The sequence below is a fragment of the Neofelis nebulosa genome, chromosome 1 (assembly GCF_028018385.1).
Source record: "Neofelis nebulosa isolate mNeoNeb1 chromosome 1, mNeoNeb1.pri, whole genome shotgun sequence".
NCBI classification, from domain to species: domain Eukaryota; kingdom Metazoa; phylum Chordata; class Mammalia; order Carnivora; family Felidae; genus Neofelis; species Neofelis nebulosa.
In genome coordinates, this window is record NC_080782.1 from 192,489,811 (window position 1) to 192,506,510 (window position 16,700).

At 37.1% G+C, this 16,700-nt stretch overlaps 1 protein-coding gene across 15 annotated transcripts in view; it reads left to right on the top strand.

The window, feature by feature from the left end:
• The window catches only part of MYCBP2 (MYC binding protein 2), a 285,475-nt gene that overhangs the window by 42,339 nt on the left and 226,436 nt on the right, over positions 1-16,700 (top strand). For all 15 annotated transcript variants that reach the window (XM_058682354.1, XM_058682355.1, XM_058682342.1 and 12 more), the window contains exons 4-5: positions 7,718-7,871; positions 12,160-12,356. In XM_058682354.1, the coding sequence (XP_058538337.1) occupies positions 7,718-7,871; positions 12,160-12,356 (351 nt within the window). The remainder of the gene's footprint in view (positions 1-7,717; positions 7,872-12,159; positions 12,357-16,700) is intronic.

A 16,700-nucleotide genomic window follows, 5' to 3' on the forward strand; every position in this document is an offset into this window, starting at 1 on the left:
TATTTTTTCTACATTGTAGGTATAGTTAGTATTTCTAACAAAAGAATAGTGACAATATAGACATTTTTAAAGGGGTATCTATCATAAATGATTTATATGTATATTGCCTTTTTCTAAATGTAAACATTTTTAAATGATTTCCTTTATCATAAAATGGTTCAGTATGTTGCCTTTTTACTAAACTGATAGCTTAAAGCTGTGCCTTAAAAACTTTTTTATACATACACACAGGAGCTATCATGCCAATGTTTTTACTAAACTGATACCTTAAAGCTATGCCTTAAAAACTTTTATACATACACACAGGAGCTATCATGCAAATATCATGCAAATATTTTGCCATATTTCATGGTGGCTATTCCTAAGTGCACCACAGCCCTTAATCAGTACTGTTACATTCTTCTCACCTTATTCTCAGCAGATGGCTTGCTTCCTGTTTCGTAGAGTAAGAGAAGTTTTGTGAACTTCCTCAGCCTTTTAGTCAACCATCTTTAAGTGTTCTTCTTGGGACTCTTCTTCCTTTAGCCCCTTTCTCTCCAGTGTCCTTAAGTATAACTTCTCTATTGGCTCCTTTCTTCTTCTTAAAACAAATAAGCTTATCTTTTCTGTGTAAGCTCCTCTAGGTAAAGAGTTTTCCATCAAGTACTGACACATCAGGAAACCGGGTATAGTGATTAAGAACCTGGACAGTGGAGTCAAACTGCCTGTGTTCAAATACTCACGCTTAAAAATAACTGTGTAATGCTGGGGAAGTTATTTGACTTATCTGTGCCTCCATTTTGTCATCTATGAAATGGAGATAATATATACCTCACAGGGTTGTAGTGAAGATGCAGTGAGTTAACAAATGTCAAATACAAGTGTGTGAGTAAATAATAGGTATAGTTGTAAGTATCAGGTTAGGTGAAAACAAGAAATTGTGTAGGTGCAAATGAATTTGAGTTGCTTTTCAAGGAACTCCTCAATTTATTAATAAATACTTTATGTCCAAGGAAATAAACTTCTGGAAAGTCAGTGAGATCATGTGACCAATGAGAGGGGAAGAAGTGCTGAGATGCCTTTATGCAGAGGCATTCAAAATGCTGTGGGTTAGGGCGTGGGTGGGGAATGAAACTTGCAGGTGATGTTTTTGGCAGCCATTTGCATGACATGAAGGACCGACACAGAGGAAATGAGGCCTGTAGGACTTGAGATGAGAATTTAAGGGCAGGTGAGAAACGTTAGCATTTTTCTTTTCCTTTGACCCTTCTGCTCCAGATGCTACTCTTCTACATCAGTTCCTTCCTTTTCTTTGCAATTGTTCCTCTCTTGTTCTTCTTGCCTACATGTGTGGCTCTTGCTTTCCTTCTTTTCACTGAGTTTTTTTCCTCTCCCACTGCTCTTCTCTCACATAATTAAGACAGCTTTTATTTGTTGTTAAAGTATCATTTTGATGCAATTTAATTTTCTATTTGAATTTTTTTTTAATGTTTATTTATTTTTGAGAGAGACAGAGACAGAGCGTGAGTAGGAGAGGGGCAGAGAGAGAGAGGGAGACACAGAATCTGAAGCAGGCTCCAGGCTCTGAGCTGTCAGCACAGAGCCTGACTCGGGTCTCGAACTCCCAAACCACGAGGTCATGACCTGAGCTGAAGTCAGACACTTAACTGACTGAGCCACACAGTCGTCCCTTCTATTTGAATTTTAAAAGTTAAATTGCATTTGATTATTGTGTAGATTTTACTTGTCAGGGTTTTCTTTGCTTTTTGTTTTTTTGTAGGTCAGCAATCATTGATATTTTGTAAAGTTTATTTATTTTGAGAGAGAGAAAGAGAGAGAGAGAGAGAGAGAGAGAGAGAGAGAGAGAGAGAGAGAGAGAATGAATCCCAAGCAGGCTCTGCACTGATAGTGCAGAGACACAGAGCTTGAACTCACAAACCATGAGATCATGACCTGAACCCAAATCAATAGCTGGACGGCTAACTGACTGAGCCACGTAGGCACTCCAGTCATTGATATTTTAAAAACGACTTGGGACACCTGGGTGATTCAGTCAGTTAAGCATCCGACTTTTGCTCAGGTCATGATCTCATGGTTCATGGGTTTGAGCCCATATCGGGCTCTGTGCTGACAGCTTGGAACCTGGAGCCTGCTTCAGATTCTGTCTCTCCCATCTCTCTCTGCCCCTCCACCACTTGCACACACACACTCTCTCTCTCAAAAATAAGTAAACATTTTTAAAAAAGGGGGACTTTCTTACCCCCACCTAAATGCTTCATATTAAGGTTTTTACCTAAAACACAGTTTTTACCCAGCTCAAACCATCTTTCACTGTCTGATTTCCAGATTCCCTATAGTGTTCCATGCTTTATAACTACATAGTTTTTTTGGTTTTTGAGTTTTGGTTTTTTGTTTTTTTTTTTTTGAGAGAGATAGCAAGAGCACAAGGAAGGTGCAGAGAGAGAAAGAGAGAGAGATAGAGAGAGAATCTTTCCTAAGCAGGCTCCATACTGAGCATGGAGTCCAACACAGGGCTCACTGTGAGATTATGACCTGAGCCAAAATCAAGAGTTGGATGTTTAACTGACTGAGCCACCTGGGTGTCCCTATAACTGCATAATTTTTAGTTGTTATTGTTGGGATTCATACTTCCCAGTCTTATTTGAGGCTCATCATGCCATGTATTTTGTTAAAAGATATAGACTTACATAGACTTACTTATTTACTTCTTAAGTTTATTTGCTTTTAAATTCTTTTTGAGTTATAGCAAGCAGTATATTAGGCCTGGGAACAAAATAATGATGAGACACGGTCCCTACCCTCAAGAAAATTATGTCTGGTAGGGGATACCAGACATGTCTAGTGACTTAAGGATTGCTAGGGCATGCTGGGTGTAATGGAACACCGTGGGTACGGATGCAGCACTGACTGTAGATGCACTTACAGGCGGAGGGAACAGCACCATTACAAAAGTACACGTGATCTGTTTTTAGCTAGAGTGGAATAGCTGAAATAGGGCAAGAGGCTGAGAGCAGGAACTAGATTGTGAAGGGCCTTCTGTGTCATGCACCCACTTTCAGATTTTGTCTTGTGATTTGGAAATACTGAAGATTTTAAGCAAAAGAGTTTGATCAGACTTGTATTTTAGTAAAATTACTTGGGTGCTAGTAAGATAAACCATAGAGGGTGGTAAGTTTAGAGCAGAGGGATCAGTTAGGCAGCTATTGCATTTGTCCCGGAAGCGTTACTGAAGGTTGCTAGTGGTGGTGTTTGGGTTACAGGAAATGTTAAGGAAGCAGAATTGACAGAATTGGTAATTAGTTGATTATGAAGGCTGAAAGAGAAAGTGGAATCGAAACATACTTCTGAAGTTTCTGGTGGCAATGTCATTTACTGCAAGAGGGGGAACTGGAGAAGAAGCAGTGCTTTGTTGGGATGATGATGATGTTTAGTTCTCTTTACTGAGTTTGAGGTACCTGTGAGGTGTCCTGTGTATACTATATAGGGCTGAAGTTCCAAAGAAAGGTCCCAGCTAAAAATAGAGACTTGGGGACTGTCACAGTGTGGGGGAAGGTAAAATAAAATTCTGTTAGAGATAGGATGGAGGTGGGATCAAGAGCATCACTTAAAAATTGTTAGTTTCAGTGGCTCCTGGGTGGCTTAGTCAGTTAAACGTCTGACTTCGGCTCAGGTCATGGTCTCACGGTTTGTGAGTTTGGAGCCCCACGTTGGGCTCTATGCTGACAGCTCAGAGCCTGGAGCCTGCTTCAAATTCTGTTTCTTTTGCTCTCTGCCCCTCCCCCACTCGTGCTCTGTCTCTCTCTCTCTCTCTCAAAAATACATAAATGTAAAAAAAAGATTGTTAGTTTTGAAAAGTTGTGAGAACACTTTTGGCTGTAAAGAGAAGGGAAGAAGATGGTAATAGTCATAGATAAATTTGTATGTTAGAGGATACTGCTTAGACATCTCACACCCAGACCTTTTGAGAAGCAGAATTCTTCCTCTTCTTTTTGTCCTCCTCCTCCTCTGCTGCTGCTCTTCTTCCACTCTTCCTTTTGCTCCCTTCTAGATTTTTATTTTTCATTATTTGTAAATGTCATATCTACCAGGGGGGCGCCTGGGTGGCGCAGTCGGTTAAGCGTCCGACTTCAGCCAGGTCACGATCTCGCGGTCCGTGAGTTTGAGCCCCGCGTCAGGCTCTGGGCTGATGGCTCGGAGCCTGGAGCCTGTTTCCGATTCTGTGTCTCCCTCTCTCTCTGCCCCTCCCCCGTTCATGCTCTGTCTCTCTCTGTCCCAAAAATAAATAAAAAACGTTGAAAAAAAAAAAAAAATTAAAAAAAAAAATGTCATATCTACCAAATATTTGCTTTATATAAAAAATTTTGGAAAGCAGTGTACTTCCCTCGGTGGTAATATATAAACCTACTTTTGATTTCCTCTTGAATTTTTTTCAAATGGATTCTGGAAGTATTAGAATAGATTCTAGGACTTTTAAAAAAATCATTAGTGTATAGTTGACGTACAGTGTTGTACTGGTTTCAGGTGTCTGACATAGTAATTCAATAATTCTGTATATTTTGAAATGTTCACCATGATAAATGTAGTCACCATCTGTCACCACACAACATTTATTACAATATTATTGGTGATATTTCCTAGGCTGTACTTTTCATCTTCAGGACTTACTTATATAACTGGAAGTTTGTACTTGTTAATCCTCCTCACCTGTTTTGCCCCTCCCATCCCTTTCCTCTAGGACTTTTTAATAGAACAAGGTAAAATTTATTAAAAAATTATTAATCTAAATGTGATGTAACTAAACTTTTATGCTCATACTTGCTAGTGAAATAATAAAATCACTTTTGGAAATATATGATTTGACGAGAGCAAAATAAAACCTTGAAAGACTCATTATGTTATTTTTCTTTGGCCAAGCATGTTTTTATCTCACTTTTCCCAGCAGTGACATTGGACTGGCTGTATCAGATAGTTATTTGGGTTTTGTGTTCCTTTAAGTGTAATAGAGAGCCTTCAGGATTTAATTATTTGAAAGTAGCTGTAAAGGGAAAATTCAGTAAATTTATTTAGTGAATATAAAAGGTTATTTTCGGAAGAGAAGTGGAAGACTGTGTGTTGGGTAGTTATGGTTTTTCATTGAAAGTACCGAAGCTTAGTGTATTTAATTACTGTAATCAACTACTCTGTTTAAAAGTCACATTTATTTATGTTGCTAATTATAAAGGCAGTATATATTGTAGATAGTTTGAAAATGCAGAACATTTTTACAAAGAGGAAATAGAAATTAAAAATTAGAAATCCCTCTTAAATTCCTATTAACCAAAACATACCCACTATAAACATTTATATATATATATATATATATATATATATACACATTAAAAGTATATTATTTCTGCACAAATGAAATCATACTATATTTGCTGTGCTATATTTTTTTTCCTTATACTCTTCCTTCCCAATATTGAGTGGGGAGAAAGTACAGTATGTTCTTAGTGACTGTAAGACAGGATTCAGTGTGTAAAGTATAATTTGAGAGTTCATACGTATGATAAAATGTTCTCAGCCAAACCTCAAAAACAAACACAAACAAACTTATTTCACAACAACTTTTATTCCTCTGCTCAATAATTCAAAGCTAGATATGATTGGAAAACTTGAAGTTGATTTTTATTTTATTGTATTTTGAAAACATATCAATATTCTGGAAACAAATTAATTTTCCCCCTTATTAAAAAAATTTTTTATGAAGTAAGGTGCAGATGAGAATCTATAGTGGTTAACCTAGATAGGTGAGTAATTTCTCTTTCCTGATCATTTGGCTAACATTTTATGGGGTTACCAAAACCAGCTAGTGCTCTGTTCCTAAGCAGCGTATCTGAGTTGCCTATTTTAATATATTTGTTATTATGCCCTGAACTTACCAGAGAGACAGCTCAGGAACTTGTTCAGTAAGTAGCCTCACTCTTTTTTGGTAAGGTTCAGTACTTTCTCTGTTACCATAGGAATCTTATATAAATAAACCGTAGCTAAAAATGTTATCTGTGAAGAGTCTCCTTTGAACTTTGAAAAGTCATGATTGGTAGCAGTAGAATAAGCATTTTTGAAGACTGAAAGGGTAGAGTAGTTTCCCATTGGCCTCAGAACAGAGCCCTATATTTTGTGCTTAGGAGATCTTTGAGTTCAGATTCATTTCCTGTAAGTGCATAAGCAGATAGAAATCTTGAACAGCATGTTTTTACTTTCTAGTGTGTTTCAGGAAAAGAAACTATATCAACTGGAAAATTTTCACTGCTTAGTGCATTTAATCAATTGAAACTCTATACAGGCCACCTCTGTAATCTTGGCTCTAATTAAGTCCGCTAGTATTTTAGATAACTTCTCTAAAGACAGTCCTACTAGTTTAACTTCTCAGTCATGTCTGTATTCTTCAGAAACCTTGCAAATGATAATCAGAACTGCAACTTGCCTGCAACTGATTTGACCATTGTCTGGAAAATCTATTTCTGATTTGCAGTGGTTTTTAGCACACAACGGAGAGTAATTAAATATTTATTATATGCCTATCATGTGCTAGGCACTGGGTTAGCCACAGGACATATTAAGCCAGCTCAGGCATGCTCCTTGTCTATAAGGAGACCACAGGAAAAAGGAAACAAAAATGGTCAGCTATACTATAATAAATGGTATAACAGAGGTCTCTACTGGATAAGAGTCATGTACAAGGCTCATTTACCTTGTTAGAGAATAAATTCTTAGAGGACAGGGGCTGTTGTGATGTGTATCTTCATATCTCCTATAGTGAGTTGCACAAAATAAGGGTTTAAGAAACATTTATGCTCATCACACTTCTCTGTCAATCTTTAGTTACAGGTGTATCTTTTGCTAGATATGGACTGAGTCAGATTTGGTTCTGATCAGGAATGATAAGATAATGAAGGTAAAAATAGCAGTGATCTTTTTGATAGGCAGGTTTTTTGGTGATTAAACCCTATAAGAAGAGGGGACACATCAGTAAACAGTAATATTGTGATTGTACCATTATAGGAATGGCTAAGACAAAACGCTCCTTTTTAAATCTCTGCATTGTATGAGTTATATTGACTTTTTTCCTGCTCATAAGTAACAAGTAACATGACTTTAACAAAAGAATGCTGATTTGTACTTGAGTCCAAATGAACTTTTAAATTAATAGAGTTTATTTTTTCTGAGTGAATGTAACCTAGTATCTACTTCATTGTTAAAATTTTTATTATATTTTATTATGGCTTCCTTGTGCTATAAATACTTTTAAAATACTGCCATTGTAGGGCGCCTAGGTGGCTCAGTCGGTTGAGCTTCTGACTCTTGATTCTGGCCCAGGTCATCATCCCAGGGTTGCGAGATGAGTGTGGAACCTGCTTATGATTCTGTCTCTCTCCCTCTGTCCCTCTCCCCTGTTTATGTCCTCTCTCTCTCTCAAATAAAATAGTGCCATAATTTTTTAACCCTTTCATGTAACTAGATGGTTTTCTGTATCTTGGAATTAAATGCCATGGGTGGTTGTGTTTTGCTTTTTTATGTGCTTTTTTGTTTTGTTTTGTTTTAGCCTAGTAAATATTGCAGCATTAATCATTTGCTGTGGCAATAAGCTGTACTGGTGAAACTGCCTGGAAAGTGTTATTAGTTTACCTGTTATAATATATATATATATATTTTTTTTTTTTTTCATCTTAAACAGATCATTGAGGTTGGACTTTGTGAAGTTTTTGAATTGATCAAGGAGACGAGATTTTCTCATCCATCCCTGTGTCTGAGGAGTCTACAGGCCCTGCTTAACGTGCTTCAGGGTCAGCAGCCGGAAGGCCTCCAGTCAGAGCCCCCAGAGGTCCTAGGTGAGAGCCCTGGGCATTGAATGAAGTCTTTGAATGTAAATAGCTTCTCTTACGAAGCGTGTACAGCAGCCTGTAATGCAGTTGTTTTTTTTTAATGTATTGAAACAGCAAGGGTATAAATTTTAAGGTATTTTGCTATGTTCTACTGGAGTTCCAGTTTTAGAGTTTTAGTTCACACACAGACATTTCTTGATTATTGTGATGATGGGGAAAAAAGCAAAACATAAATCCTTGGAACCCAGAAATAATCCAAGCCTTGTAAGTCACTACTAACTTAAATCGTTCTTGTTAAACCTTTGGCCGAAATAGCTAACATTGACTTTCTCTAACTTTATATATTATTCTGGATAGTTAAAAAAGTGGGAAGAAAGTGAACAAACGCTACCAACCCCAAACAGCACAATTACTTTCCAAACAGGGCATTTCTTTTGTATTCATTATAAATAAAAATTAATTTTTGTTATAGATAATGCTTTTGAATTAGTAGCAACTTCCATTAAGTAAATATGTTTGCTTTTTGTAAAGTGTATTTGAATTTTATGAACACATGCCTTTCTTGCTATTGATGCAGGTTGAACACATAAAGAAGTTAGGAGCTCTTGAGGAATAGAAATAGAGATGGAGGCATAAGTTTGAAATTGGCTAATTGATTTTTTCTGATGCTAACCATGGGCCTTGAAAGTCTAGATTTTTCTAAATCTCAAGCATTAGTTCATATCAGAATCATATGGGCCCTATCCGCAGAGTTTCTGATTCAGTAGATTTGGCATGGGGCCCAAGAATTTGCATTTAGAGTAAATTTCTGGGTGATGTTGCCAGTACTGCTCATCTGAGGACCGCACTGCTGGTCTGGACTAGAGTTTGATTTTTTTTTTCTACTTGGCTATTTGGTGTTTATTAGACCCACATGTGAGAACCTAATTACAGATCATACAGGTTTTGTTTTGGTGGTTGTTTGTTTGTTTGGCTGTGGGGGGTGGTGGTGTCACATGGTGATTAGTTTTTGTGTTGGATTTTTTTTTTTTTGTTGTTTAGTCAGGGAGGAGAGTGCTTGCCATGAAAACAAGCTGAGGATTTAAAAAACACAATACCCTCCCCCACCCCATGTTATTAAACACTACTACTAAATAAAAGCTGTCATATGGTAAGAAGCAGGCACCTTGTTGATTACTGTTATGGTAACACAAGTGATCGTATTACTATTGTGATGCATTACTTGGCATCACAGCATCTTACCAAAGCTTTTTATTTATTTAATTGATTATATTTAAGGATATTTTGCTGTTCTTAGCTCTAGTTTGTCAATTAACAAATAATTGAAATATTTAAAATATCCACTAAAACCTACACATCCTATTTATTACTTTGAACAGCATGCTAGTCATTTCTTTTTCCTAGATCCTCTGCCATTCAGTTATCTTTTATTAGTTGTCATATACCTTGTTTAGTATCTAGTCTATGTATAAATACTCCCTTTCCTTTATGCTTTTCAAAATAGATCTTGTTCTTAATACTGTTTTTTTTTCAACGTTTTTTTTTTTTTTTTTTTTTTTTTTGGGACAGAGAGAGACAGAGCATGAACGGGGGAGGGGCAGAGAGAGAGGGAGACACAGAATCGGAAACAGGCTCCAGGCTCCGGGCCATCAGCCCAGAGCCTGACGCGGGGCTCGAACTCACGGACCGCGAGATCGTGACCTGGCTGAAGTCGGACGCTTAACCGACTGCGCCACCCAGGCGCCCCGATACTGTTTTTGAAATTATAATGTGTGCTTCAGCTTAATCATCTTCTATTAAAACTTTCACCTGATTAATTTGTTTGTTTTTATTTTCTTGTTAACAGTTTCAAATGCTGCTATAATTCTTTGGTTTCTCTTTTATCCTTTCAGTGTTTGCTTCCTATCTCTTCCCTGTTTTGACTTATTTTTATATTGAGGGATTTAACATTACTTTATATTTCTTACTTGAAATGGCTTAATTAGCTCAAAGATGTAATTTGGCTCTTTAAAACTAAATTTCTATTGAAATCTGGCTGTTTTTTCCTTTGATCTAATAGCATAATCACATTAGTATGCTTTGTTTTTCATTTTATCCATGAAAATATATACATATATATATATATATCACTCTCACTGTTGGGATAGCTTGATGATTATGATACACCAGGCTTCTTCTCTTAGCAAATGGATTTTGATTTAGAAATTGTCTAGTTAAAAAAAATCATTGTTATATCTATCTTTCTGTTCAATTGAAGGTTGGAATGTATGTTCTTAAGTATTCACTTAAATGTAATAGTATCTCCTGTGTGCTGTACTGTGAGCATATAGTTCAGGGGTGATCAGTACAGACATTGTTGCTGTTATTATGGGACTTAGCATCAGACAGTTGGACGCTTGTGTGATTGCAGGTATGGGTAAATAGTATGGGGGAAAGGAGAGGAAGTTCTAGGAGTCTATAACAGGCCTCCTTGAAGATGTGACATTGGAGATTTGAAGGATGAGTAGGAAGGAGTTAGCTGAGTTTCTAGGCAAAAAGGACAGCATGCTATAAGTCTGACACAGAAAGGAGAATGACTGAACAAAGATTGGCTAGGATGTGGAGAGTGAAAGGAGGGAGGGCTTTGCCATAGGTGAGGAGGGAGGCAGAGACTAGATCATGTGGAGCTTCATTCATCATGTTAAGGGAGCCTGGGTATTGTTGTAGGAGAAATGGAAAGTCACTCACTATCTCCTCATGCTTAAAAAAATGTTCTTAATTTTATAGCACTTCTGTTTTCTTCCACTTGAATCTAACTTTTTTTGATGGCATAGATTCTTAGTCTTGTTTGCCAAAGTACTACCACAACCTAGAATCGTTTCTCATGCACAGGAAGAATTCAGTGAATATTTGCTGAGTAATTAAAAGATGAAGGGGCAGAAGGATAATGATGGAAGGAAGGATGGACAGACGGAGAAAGGGTAGATGAAAGGATGAGGGGAAAGGATAGTTGGAAGGAAGCACGAAGGGAAGGCTAAATGAAAGAAAGGAAAGACTGAAGGATGTACAGGCACATGAAGAAAAGTAGGGAGAATGGAAAGAAGGAAGAGGAGTAGGGACAAATTAACAAAGGAGCAAATGGATTTTAAATGGAAAACCAGATTTTTGGTTTAAAAATTCTCTTTGGATATAAAAGAACAAAAGTGAAGGTGGGAGGTAATTTTTGAACACTTTTTAGTAGTCTGATTAACAGGTGCTGATAGAGAGCATAGTTTGGGAAGATGGTCATGAGACAGAGCAAGTGGAGGAATTCGGAAGTGAAAGTGACAGGGCTTACTAGGGATGAGATACATGGGAGATGAGGAATGGACAGAGGAAGGCTAGCTCTCTGTGAGTTAACGAATAAACCACAGATGGCTTTTAGTTTTTGGTGAGTTGCAGTACACGAATTCTCTTTTCTCTTTCTTTTGCTCTCTCTTTTCCCTTTCCCTTTCTTCATCTTCCTCAATTTTTCTTTTTCTGATTCTGTTTCTTTCTCCGTCTTGAGTGTTCACTCTTTAAGGATTTTCAGAATCCCTTCCCTTCTGCAGAAGAAATGCCTACAGGTCTGTTGGTTCAGTTCTTGGACAGAGTTGTTCAGGGAATTTTGCATGGAAACTTCTGGTGACCATCAAATGTTCAGGTGTTACTTTACCATCTCTGCCACTAAATGGCTTTATCATTTTGGAAAAATCTCTTTACCTCCCTGTCTCAATTTCATTGTCCATTGAAGGAGGAGGATATCTGTCCTATTGACTTGGAGGTTTTTCTAGGGTATAAAATGAATTACATACTTGTTTATGAATGTGAACTGCTGTTATGTTAGCAGTAAAACAATTTTATATTAAAAAAAATATAGCATGTATTTTTTATGTATTCTGTTGTTTTACACAAACAAATTTTCTGGACACTTAACATTTTAAGAAGCTCCAATTCTTCCCAGTGTGAAAGGTTAAATAAGTACAGTGAATAGTCTATTACTTGAGAGGATATTTCTTGAATGTGTGAATGCCTCAAGATAAATTTCTTTTAAACAACCTGGGATAGATCCATTTATTTACAAAAGTGAAGAGTTGAACTAAGTGTTCTCTGAGGTCCTTTGTATATAAATATTCTAACTTTGGGGGGGGGGAAGGGTAACTAAAAAGGAACTAATACAAAGTAAGTGTTCTAGCTGCCTTAAATATTTTTTTTATAATGAGGCAAGTTATAAATAAATACACATTTAATGTTCTGTATGTTGAATGAATATAACTGAGTTCTATTTTATTCACAGAGGCTCTCTTCCAGCTCCTTTTGGAAATCACTGTTCGAAGTACTGGAATGAATGACAGCACAGGACAGTCTCTGACAGCACTTTCCTGTGCTTGTCTCTTTAGTCTGGTGGCTTCTTGGGGAGAAACAGGAAGGACACTTCAGGCCATCTCTGCTATCCTCACCAACAATGGCAGCCATGCTTGCCAAACTATACAGGTATTTCATTTATAGCTGCTTAGAAGGTACAAGATGCCAGGTTGGAATTTCACCTTAATTTCTGTCAGTAGGAATCCTCTGGTTTTGCTCACTCATTATAGTGATTTGATCTATCCAAGGTTGATATGTGAATAATCCACAGTATATAAAGGTAATAAAATGAAATTTGGCAAAAAAACTGTTTAACTTTTAAGCTGGGCTTTGTATCAACACTCCAGCCACCTCTTCTTTTGCATTCCCTGTTCTCTGCCCTCCCCCACCTCCCATCTTTCCCTAGTTTTTAAGTATGGAATTTTCAAGTATGCTCAGTGTCCCAATCCCTGCACTGTTCGAGAATCAAATGTAGTTTCTTATGGATTGATTTGTTTCTGAGCTTCTTCAGCTTTGCATATAACATTTTAAGCTTTTAATGTCTGATTGTGGAAGAAACTCTTTATTATTGTTAGTACTGGGAAATAGAATTCTCCTTATGGGCAAACTTGATTTAATTCCTTTGGATTGTTCTAGAAAATTGAGTAAGAAGTTACAGTTTTAGGTCTCTGTTATGTGCTCTTCACTGGCCCCTTGGACAACATCCAGAACAGATGGAAGGACTGCTTCAATCCTGTTATTAGCAGACCAAGATAGCAAAAAGGGTATATGGGTCATTTTCTTGAACTTAATTCAGCAATGTTGAACTCTCCTTGTCAAACATGAGCAATCCCCTTATTCTAGATTTCTATTCTAGATTCTATTCTAGATTTTCCTCTTTCTGCCCTGCCTGAAATCTTCTTTTCCCTTTTTTTTTTTTTTTTAAATTTTTTTTTTTTCAACATTTTTTATTTATTTTTGGGACAGAGAGAGACAGAGCATGAACGGGGGAGGGGCAGAGAGAGAGGGAGACACAGAATCAGAAACAGGCTCCAGGCTCCGAGCCATCAGCCCAGAGCCTGACGTGGGGCTCGAACTCACAGACCGCGAGATCGTGACCTGGCTGAAGTCGGACGCTTAACCGACTGCGCCACCCAGGCGCCCCTTCTTTTCCCTTTTTATGATCCTTAATATTTTGAATTTCCTATAATGCAGTGTTTTTCAGAACTGTGTTCTGCAGTGGTACTTTGAGGTTTGGCAAAATTTTAATTTAAACACATGCTTAAAATACACAAATAATGCTTAATTTTAATGAAATAACACATTTACATATCATATACCAAATTTTAAAAATATAGTGACCATAAAAACATGAGCTTATTAGACACTGTGTGATTTTTTCTTGTGTAGACTCCTTTCAGAGGATATGAGGTGAGATCTAAATGATGAGTTGAAAGTAGCCAGTCCAAAGGGAGGAAGTGTTACCGTAAGCTGGGGATGTGGAGGGAGAAATTTTCTTGGTATCCACATGCTAATGCATGGAGATTAAGATTAAGAGTAGAATACTGAAGTCTGAAAGAAGTTTAGTATAGTTCTAGTATAGAGAGCTTTCAGCTAACAGAGACAGGAATTACATGTTTATCTGTCTGATTGCAATATGCTTAAGCACTAGGCTGTGCACAATTACTAGATCCCCTGAATCAATAGCTGAGGTTCCCTGGACCTGCCCTGTCACTACATTCCCATCACCAGCCCAAACACCATGTTAAAGCCTATTATCTTAACATTATCTTTTTTTAAGTTTATTTATTTTTGAGAGAGAGAGAGAGAGAGAGAGAGAGAGAGACAGAACGACAGAACAAGCCAGGTAGGGCAGAGAGAGGGAAATACGGAATCTGAAGCAGGCTGCAGGCTCTGAGCTGTCAGCTCAGAGCCTGATGCGGAGATTGAACCCACAAGCCATGAGATCATGACCTGAGCCAGAGTTGGACGTTTCACCCACTGAGCCACCCAGGCACCCCTATCTTATACGGTGTTCTTCATGACTTGGCCTCATTCCACCTACTAACTTCAGTTCACAAAATTCTCTTGGCCAGGCTATGGGTGGAGGTAGAAAACTCTTCCCGGAGAATGTAGAACTCTAACATCTCAAATTGTTTTGGGATTCAAATGCATATTAGCTGTCTTTTTCCAAAGATACTAAGCTGAGATTTTAAAGTAGGGTAGGGATGATAGTACCATGAACCTACCATATTGAAGGAGACTTAAAATCTTTTTTTGGAGGAATGAACTCGAGGCTTTAAAGGCACATCTGAGCTTACAAACAAAAACAACATAGAAAAAAAAGGCACCGTTATTGAGAGTTAGTAGAAACAAATATGGCAGAATCAGTCCTGCCTAGTCTATATATATTGAAATTATTTGATATAGAACATAAAACATGTGTGTGTGTATGTATAATGTTTAAATTAATAAAAGAAGGTATCACAAGTACAATTAAGGAATAAGAATGTAAATGTAAAAAGTAATCATATCAGAAAATGAACCAAATTCAACTCCCGGAAATAAAAAAACCAAATAACTACAATCTGAAATTTAAAGGCTGAGTTAACCATTGGATATAAAAAGGGAAAAAAATTATTCAGAATGCAACACAGAGAGACAGAGAAAATATGGAAGACACAATAGGAAACATGAATAGAGAATGACAAAACATAATGTATCAATACAATTTGAGTTCCACAAGGGCAATAATGCATTATGGAGAGGCAGTAGTTGAAATAATGGGCAAAATTTTCCAAAATTGGTAAATGACATGGAATCCTCAGATTAAGGAAGTCTAGTTTATCAGAATAAATTCCCTAGGCCTTGCCACAGTGTTGGTGAGAGAAAATCAAACAGAGAAAAAAACAGTGTATCTGAGACTTTTTATTATAGCACTGGGTTATCTTAAAACTTTAGTACCATTTTAGAAAGCATGAAAGAAATAGAGTTATGTTGAAGAAACATGTTAAGTTTTTGCTCCTTCCCTAGTTTCAACTTAGGTTATAATAAAGGAAATTTTTTTAATATAAACTTTTAAGAATGGGACACATTTTTGGTAGAGAGAAGTTGGAGAAAGCTTGAATTTAAGTTCCTTAAGAGGCAAATGCCCATAGAAAGTAAGTTGATTTTCATTTAAAACTCCAGATAAGATTTGGAGTTGGATGTAATAGGTACTTGGAAAGTGGTGGTCAGGGCAAGAGCTAAAAATTGATTGGAAATCTGTATTATGAAAGGTAGAGAAACCCAGGGCCCTTGCTTTGCCCTTCCCAGCCAAGCAACTGTCCTTCTGTCATACACCAAAGAGATATGTTTACTGTCTAAAGAAATTGAGTCGGAGAAGCCAGGGGATAGCAGACACAGTTGCAAGTGGAATTAGGAACTAGGCTGAAAATGGAGATTAAGTGAAAGTGTTTGTATTAATGATGAAATTTCCTTATCCTCACTGAGTTTCCAGAACACTGGCCATGAGGCAACTTACAGCTTCTAGGAAAAAGACTGGCAGATTCTTCTTTGGAGAAGGAATGAGAAAAGACCCACAGATGCAGATATTTGAGGGGTCCTCCAATACCCTGTCCATTCACACTGAGCTTCCTACCAGATTTTTAGTAGTTTACTCTTAAAAATAAGTGTACAACCAGATTATTTGGTTTTTGGATGTTGAGTTTGGTAAGTTCTTTATAGATTTTAGATATTAACCCCTTATCCAATATGTCATTTGCAGATATCTTCTCCCATTCTGGAGGTTGCCTTTTAGTTTTGCTGATTGTTTCCTTTGCTGTGCAGAAGCTTTTTATCTTGATGAAGTCCCAATAGTTCATGTTTGCTTTTGTTTCCCTTGATGGAGATGTGTCTAGTAGGAAATTGCTATGGTTGAGGTCAAAGAGATTGCTGTCTGTGTTTTTCTCTAGGAGTTTGATGGCCTTCTGTCTCACATTTAGGTCTTTCATCCATTTTTAACTTATTTTTGTGTATGGTGTAAGAAAGTAGTCCAGTTTCATTCTTCTGCATGTTGCTGTCCAGTTTTCCCAACACCACTTGTTGAAGAGATTGTCTTTATTCCATTGGATATTCTTTCCTGCTTTGTTGAATATTACTTGACCATATAGCTGTGGGTCCATTTCTGGGTTTTCTATTCTGTTCTGTGTCTGTTTTTGTGCTATACCATACTGTCTTGATGACTACAGCTGTGTAATATAGCTTGAAGTCCAGAATTGTGATGCCTCCAGCTTTACTTTCCTTTTTCAAGATTGCTTTGGCTATTTGGAGACTTTTGTGGTTCCATATAAATTTTAGGATTATTTGTTCAAGCTCCATGAAGAATGCTGGTAGTATTTTAATAGGGATTACAGTAAATGTGTAGATTGCCTTGGGTAATATAGACATTTTAACAATATTTGCTGTTCTAATCCATAAGCATGGAATGTTTTTCCATTTCTATGTGTCATCTTC